Source organism: Eptatretus burgeri, chromosome 13 (assembly GCF_056783735.1).
Source record: "Eptatretus burgeri isolate ZD-2024b chromosome 13, Ebu_testis_v1, whole genome shotgun sequence".
NCBI classification, from domain to species: Eukaryota; Metazoa; Chordata; class Myxini; order Myxiniformes; family Myxinidae; genus Eptatretus; species Eptatretus burgeri.
Genome location: NC_140973.1, coordinates 19,447,389 through 19,455,621, shown reverse-complemented (window position 1 = coordinate 19,455,621; position 8,233 = coordinate 19,447,389). Strand labels below are relative to the sequence as shown.

The 8,233-nt window shown below is 41.2% G+C and overlaps 1 protein-coding gene across 4 annotated transcripts in view; it reads right to left on the bottom strand.

Annotated features, from left to right (window-relative positions):
- The window catches only part of ASPG (asparaginase), a 96,106-nt gene that overhangs the window by 84,433 nt on the left and 3,440 nt on the right, over positions 1–8,233 (bottom strand). For 2 of the 4 annotated variants that reach the window (XM_085851520.1, XM_085851518.1), the window contains exon 2: positions 6,306–6,465. The exons of 1 other annotated variant lie outside the window; for it this stretch is intronic. In XM_085851520.1, the coding sequence (XP_085707646.1) occupies positions 6,306–6,465 (160 nt within the window). The remainder of the gene's footprint in view (positions 1–6,305; positions 6,466–8,233) is intronic. One more of the 4 variants, XM_085851519.1, reaches the window with a different exon arrangement.

Here is an 8,233-nt window from a genome sequence, read left to right as displayed (position 1 = left end):
ATCTACTCTACCAAACATGGAAAAAAAATTCCAAATTTTTGACATCTCTTCAGCAAATGTGGCCAAAGTACGACGGTGAATGGTTTCAGACACTGCTATGTAAATATGTGTTATTAACGGCAAGTTATTTCACGCCTGTTGTTGCTTCTCTTTTCCCATGACAGCCTTTGCACTTCTCTCCAAAACTGATTCTCAAAAGTCTCCCATCTATTTTTTTCATATTCCAGTTGTCAGATGAATATGTTGCGATTGGAAATACGAGAGCTTTGACAAGGCGGACTTGGTGCATTTGTTGATGTTACAATTGGACCAGATCCTGGTCATTTTACTCTTTGCTGTTCTTCCCATTCTGAGACGCCATTCTAATTTCCTTTTCACAACTTCCATCAAGAGTGACCAAAGCTGCTAAAAAGTTGAAGCTCTCTACTATTTCTAAGGATTTTCTGTCTTTGTCAATACTCTATTTTTCTTCACCAATCATTGCTTTCATCTGGCTGGTGTTGATGTACAAGCTATCCAGCACCTCGTTTCACTTTTATCTTTGATTTTGTAGGGAAACCTCTTTACTTCAATATCAGGCTCTGCGAGCAGAGTTGTGTCATCCGCGTATCTGATATGCTGTCAATGTAGTTCTTGATTGCTCTTCTCGTGATGTATTTAGCATAGATGTTAAACAAAGATGTTAAACGGTGTCAGGATGCGTCCTTGTTTCACACCTGTTGAAGCTTCAAACCAGTTTATAATTTCCTACTTCGGTTCTAACACAGCATTCCTGTCTTTCGTACAGCTTTCTTCTGAGCCAGTTGAGGTGTGTGCGAATTTCAATATCTTACATAAGAGGCTGTGTGATACACAATGGAAGGCTTTGCTGTAATTCAAGAAACAGACAATAAGCTTCCATTTATATTGTCTGCAGATTTCAACAATGTATTGAAAATTGGCTATCTGGTCGCGAGTGCCAAGTTCTCTTCCGAATCCAGCTTGTTCGACAGGAATTTCTCTCTCTACATAAGGTCTGTGCCATTATTGAATAGTTTTTAAGAGGATTTGGCTGGTATGTGAAATCGGTGCGATGGTTCGAATGTTTTCTCGTGCTTCGGTGTGTCCTCTTGACCTTTTTTCAGCAACAAGAGATACAGTAGATGTATTGTTGCCATTTGAGTAGCCACTATGGCATTTCCTACATCCTATTGTAAAGTTTGTGCATTAACAGGATGCCAGATTCTCCAGCGGCGTTGATTAGCTCTCCTGCTGCATTGTCAATTCCACCACTACTCCACATACTAATCCACATGCCCAGCTAAGGGGCTTAGCAAACCCCCTTGGGACAGGGGGAATGTGAGGTTAGGTCAGGAATTTAGAATCAACTTTGGCCATCATGCCGGCGATTGCTCACCTACACTTCCCGTCTGCCAGCATTAGTTAGCAGATGTTCTCTAACACCCACAAACTAATGCCGGCAGACAGGACACACAATTAAACGCCCATCTGAGGGATGGTCCACATATTGATGAATCGCCCTGTCTATTCCAGGAGAATTGTTATCTTTCAGGTGTTCAATTGCTGAACGAACTTCACAGCGAAGAATATCTGGTTCCCTTTCTACGTCTTCACCAAGTTACTTCTCTTGATATATTTCGAGTTTTTCTTTATTTATATAAAGTTCTTCATTGCATTGTTTACAATGATTTAGTAAATCGATAAATTCTGTTAAGACTCGACATTCTTTCCCCAAGAACTACATCGAGTCGACTTTTAAAATTTCCAGTGATATTACAAACTAATACATGACTTTCGAAATGACATAATCCGCCCCAGAATGCTTGGCACGCATGTGCAGAGACCCCAGGAAACGGTGGTGTTCAGGCTCCAGAAGGTGTGAGGACTTTTAACATATATGTATATATATGTGTGTGTTGGGTAGTCGATCTAGTCGAAAAAAAAAAAATTGAGATTTTTTTTTCTACCCTTATTATCAGTATTTCCGGCGATATACTGGGTAGTCGATAGTCAAAAAAAATTTTTTTTGATCTACCCTTATCAGTATTTCCATCGGTATGTTTTGTTTGTCTGTTGGGTAGTTGATCTAATCGAAAAAAAAAACATTGAGATTTGTTCTACCCTTATTATCAGTATTTAAAATGGCGATTTCAGTTAATACAATGGCGATTTCGATGAAACTTGGTTGGTAGGTTCATACCATGACCTAGTTGTGTGCAATTAGAACCGTTGCTATGGACACCACCGTTGCCTAGCAACGGGACTTTGAAATTTTTGAAAAATCATAAAATAATTTATTTTTCCGAAAATCAAAAATCGGGCCACGAGCGACTGTGGGCAGTACATTCAGCCATATTGTCAAATATTTCCAACCAGATCCTATGAAAACTGTCGGAGAAGATAGACTTTGAATGAACCCTGGTCGAAAACAATAAAAAAACGAAGTTCGTTATATCTCAGAGACTATGAGTCAGATATACATGAAACTGGTATGGTAGGTTCATGGTATGTCATAGTTATGTGTGAGAAAGAACCGTTGCTGTGGACCCCTCCGTTGCCTAGCAACGGCCGAAAAACCTCTAAATGTGGGGGTATTTTAACGAAAAAAACAATCTACAACATTAACCCTTGAAGCTAGAATCATGAATTTTCTTGTACTTAATCCTCAGGTCATTCCCCATCGAACGGGCCCATCTCGACAGGTTATATTGGGTAGTCGACTACCCATGTCCGAATGTATGTATGTAGGTCTGTTCGGTCCAGTGCTCCGTTAATACAATGGCGATTTCGATGAAACTTGGTTGGTAGGTTCATACCATGACCTAGTTGTGTGCAAATGAGAACCTTTGCTCTGGACACAACCGTTGCTGAGTAACGGGACTTTGAAATTTTTGAAAAATCATAAGAAATTAATTTTTTCGAATATCAAAAAAAAAAAAAAATAAATAAATAAATAAATAAAAAAATCGGGCCACGAGCGACTGTGGGCAGTACATTCAGCCATATTGTCAAAATTTTCCAGACAGATCCTATGAAAACTGTCGGAGAAGATCGACTTCGAATGAACCCTGGTCGAAAACAATAAAAAAAAACGAAGTTCGTTATATCTCAGAGACTATGAGTCAGATATACATGAAACTGGTATGGTAGGTTCATGGTATGTCCTAGTTATGTGTGAGAAAGAACCGTTGCTATGGACCCCTGTTGCCTAGCAACAGCCGACTACCCATGTCCACCTACCGGCTTGTGTGTGTGTGTGTGTATGTATGTATGTATGTATGTATGTATGTATGTATGTATGTATGTATGTATGTATGTATGTATGTATGTATGTATGTATGTATGTATGTATGTATATATATATATATATATATATATATATATATATATATATATATATATATATATATATATATATATATATATATATATATATATATATATATATATATATATATATATATATATATATATAGTTACGGCTGTAAAGCCTGGTGTTGGCGCAGTGGTTAGGGCAGCGGCTTGGGATCCAAAAGGTCCTGAGTTCAATCCACGTTGGGCCACTGAAATATATATATATATATATATATATATATCTATATATATATACTGCATATATGTATGTACGCCACAACGCCAACAACAACCACCACCAACCACGCCACAATCGCCACAACATGTACGCCACCATCTAACCATTTTCGCCGCTACGCGAGCTATCAAACACCATCCTCCAAAAACCACGCTACAACCGTTTCCGCGTCGAAAACCGTCCGATAACGCGAGTAACCTCCAATGGTGCGCGGGTTTTCCCGCCTTTTTTTTTCTCCGCGTTTGGTGTGAGTGGAAGGGCGAGGAAGCTCGATTGCGATTGGTGGATACGAGGAATGAGGCGCTAGGAGCTGAGGAAAACCCCTTTTCGAGAAGCTTCTCGAAAAGGCTCGAAAGGAGGCGGAGCCGAAAAAGGGGAGGGGCGAAGCGCTGAGGCCCATGGGATACAAGGCGGACAGCACGCGAGCTTCGTGTCTTGGTCTTGGTCTTGGGGGTGGCCTTTGTCTGTCTTTTTTGGGGGTCTTGTGGTTCATCGCCTTCTGGTCTTGGGGTTCATCGCCTTCTGGTCCTATGGTTCATAGCCTTCTGGAGGTTGAGACCTTCTTGTGGTGGACGTCTTCGTGGTGGTTCAGTCTTTTGGTGGCTTCGTGGAATGACGTGGTTTCGAGCTGGAGCTTTGTCTTCGTCATGGTGCTGATAACGCCAAGTCGCGAGGGTTGTGTGCGGAGGACCAGCTCTGCCGTGCAGTCGGGAGGAGAGTGCCAGAGAGCTCGCCGACCATCGAGGCACCTCGAGGGTGCAGGTAACCTGCTACGGTCTCACGGGACCGTTCGGTCTCCCAGGTCCCGTGTCATGAAGACCCAAGTGGTCCAGCCTGACCCCCTTGTCTGTGAGGGGGTCTTTTCTTGTGTTTCTTTTGGGTTTTTGAATGAATGTTGTCGTGGCGCCGTCTGTCAAGTAAAACTGCCTAAGTGACTACATTTATTAATTATATTCGGTCGTAGTGCTTTGTTTTATGGCTTGTGTTTGGCTGTATAGTTGCATGCGTACGTCCCGCAATCTTCATAAATGAACTGCATGCGTGTTTTGCTTTTGTTTCTATTTGCCTGTATACGTGCTTGCCTTTTGTTTCTATTTGCTTACTTACGTGTTGTATAAATAAATGTGCTTAGTTTGAATGTATCCTGTTCGTTGCGTCCTCCTTCCTTATTGAAAATGCCATCTTGCATCGCGGAATAAATAGTGGGGTGTCAAACACCCGTTAAATATAATCAGATCCGGCAAGGTCGGCGATAATACCCGCTTGGTTATCACTGCAGAACGGAACGGACTGCCTAAGCGGTTCGTGTCCCAAGCCGACCTGCGTTGAGGTACGGCTGCCCGGTCGGCTCCCCGCGCAGGTACTTAGGTATATCGAATTCGGCAAGTGACCCTATCTTGCGCGGGTAGACAATTGGCACAGCTGTCGTGGGGTTGAAGACCCACCCGTGACAGGGTTCCGGCGTTAGCTCCGGAAAGTCACGACTGAATTTTCCGTCCGTTGGGCCACGCGGTTGCGATTAGAGGTACGCGGCCGATCGCACGCCGGCGGGCGTGAATTCGTTACTATATATATATATATATATATATATATATATATATATATATATATATATATATATATATATATATATATATATATATATATATATATAGTTGTTTTTTTTAGTTCCAGGGGCACAAGTTAAATTAAACTAGATTTTTACATTTATTGCTAAAAGTTGAAACGTGTGTGTGTGTGTGTGTGTGTGTGTGTGTGTGTGTGCGTGTGTGTATGTGTGTGGTGTGTGTTGTATCCACGGCCGACACTAGAAGGTACTAACAGGAAATGGTACAAAGCCGACACCTCTCTTCCATGGATATTTCACGTACTCCTACATTTCCGTGATTCTGGTTTGCATTCAGAAACAGAACAATTATGGCTAACCGTATTTACATAGTCACTCTTTCATCCAAATGCTGAAAATTATGTTTAAAAGACGATTTGAAGAACAGATTTTGTGCCAGCAACGGCAGATTAAAAGTGCCCGGCGAGCAGAACCGGGTCACTTTAAACACGCATGCACGCACGCACACACAGCACATACGCAAAGGGCCTCATTTAGCACCCGTACATCATTTCGAAAGTCGTGTATCGAAACTGGTTCACGTCATTGTTTCGTGCACGTTTCATCCGAACCCTTCCGTGGGCCTTGGAGGAATGTAAAAATTAATTATTAATTTATTCATGCAATCTGACATAGATGTGGTGGGTATGATTGGAGATAGGAGATGAAACTTACAATACTGTACATGGGTGAAAAAGGCATACATGTCGGAAAAAAAACAAATTATCTCCCTACAATCAAGGATACACCCTGGAAAGGAATCATCAGGGTGGAGAGCTGGATATTATGCCATCGCTGCGGTTAAAGCCCTTGCAGGCAAAAATAATCAGAGCAGCATTGCCACATACACCAGGGAACATATTTTCCACATGGAGATGGACACACTTGGACAAGTGCACTCCACACAACACCCCTTGTAAAATGCCCACTCTACAGACTCTGAGGTATAACGAATATAATTTAGTTGACTTATGGTTGGATGCCATTGCTTGCTTGGTATGCTTGCATGCCCAGTTGCACACTTGCATGCCCAGTTGCACACTTGCATGCACAGTTGCACACTTGCATGCTCAGTGCACACTCGCAAACCCTTGCATATGGTTTTACAAGTCATGGCTCGCTTCCGGCGCTACTGACGGCAGCACGAGGGTGCTGCCAGCATCTTTGTGGTACGCGAACAGCTGGGTGCGTTCGGCATAGGCCTGGTCATGCAGCATTGGCAGCTTCTTCAGGTGCCCCACGAACGTGTGAGGTTCAGTTGTGAGCACTGTGGGAAGGATGAGCACATTACGGATTACAAACGTGCAGCACGGCTCACATGGACCAACACAGATCAAGGCGGTGATGGGATCCCATCAACCGTAGGACAGAACATGAGGGGTTCACAAGTCGTGATCGTCTCTAACAATAGATTTAATGCTAGACAAGTCAAGTCACTGTTACATTGCAAGAATGGACAACTTTTCTGCGAAGCAACGACAGGAGTCAATCCTACATGGTGAAGGAATTGCAGCAAGGTTTACCTACTCAAGGCACTCCACTCTCACATCTGGTGGACACAGTAAGACAACTGGTACAATACCAATATAATTGTTTATGGACATCTTGCACGGTGAATGTATATATATATATATATATATATATATATATATATATATATATATATATATATATATATATTAAGATTGGAGCAGTTGAGATTAAACATTTTTAAAGAAGAAGACCAAAAGTGCACCCGATCTCTTCTGCAAATTTGAGCAACAAGCAAGAGGAGACCTGGTCTCAGGCAACGTTTCACCCACTTCACAGCCAGCTTATTCAGGCCAAGAGACATGCATATATATACATAAATATAATATATAAATAAATATTATTATCATATAAAATATATAAATAAGTAAAATTATTATATATAAATAAATATAATTATATATATATATATATATATTTATTTATATAAATATAATTATATATATATATATATATATATATATATATATATATAAATATAATTATTATATATACTAGTGCATGCCCGTAGGTACGTGCCCGTACGTGCATGGCCGTACGTGCAAAAAAAAAAAAAAAACTTTCAAACCATGCCAGAAACAACAACCACACAGGCCGTTCCTTCGCTCTCACGTTCTCGCGAGAACCCAACTTCCACACACAGAGTTAATTCAAATCCAAATAAAAATCAAGTTTACCTCTCTCTTTGCTTGTCATGACATTCGCTGCCATGTAACCGGCACGGCTGCGCACCGGCCTACGCTAGAGTCCCTTTATAGAGAGAGTAGCGACAACTAATGATTTGACACCATTTTGAGTCCATTTAGTGGGGTGCGCGTGCGGAGCCGCCGTATGACACTCGTGCATTGAACCGTGTATTCCATTATGTTCTCTATGTATGAGAGATGGGAATGGTCTTTTCCATGTTGATAATAGACAAATTATGTGAAGATGACAAAATAGAAGATTTATGACAACTAAGAGCCATATGATAAAGAAGAAATTCACAGAGCTCGTTGTGATTTAACAGTCACAGACATTTAGAACCATGACAAAGAAGGAATGAACGAGACAAGTACACATGCTGCTTATTTCAGCCTCATTTTAATTTCAGGGAGGCGAGAGTGAGACTCGAACTCTCACCTCCCTGCTTATACATGCACATGTACAATACAATGTTAAGAGTTATCTTTGTATTTCTGCAGTTGTTTGACCTTGTTTATCATGTGTGGGTATATGTTTGTGTTTGTTTAATTTTCATATTTAAATTATTAATCTAAACTTTGCTGCATGTTGCCAATCATATATTAATCCCACCAAAAATAGAGTAGCCCACCCCACCCGGCCCCTCATGTTTTTCTCATTCCCTGAAGGTAAAAGCCAGTCCCGACCATTCTACACTCAGAAGTTAGATGGGCTCCCTTCTATGCTTCTATGGGGTGTCGACCTGTTTAGTATCCTGAGATCTGGCAGTCTACACCCACACCAATAGATTTTAAATCTTTGGTATAACCTACTCTTAAAAG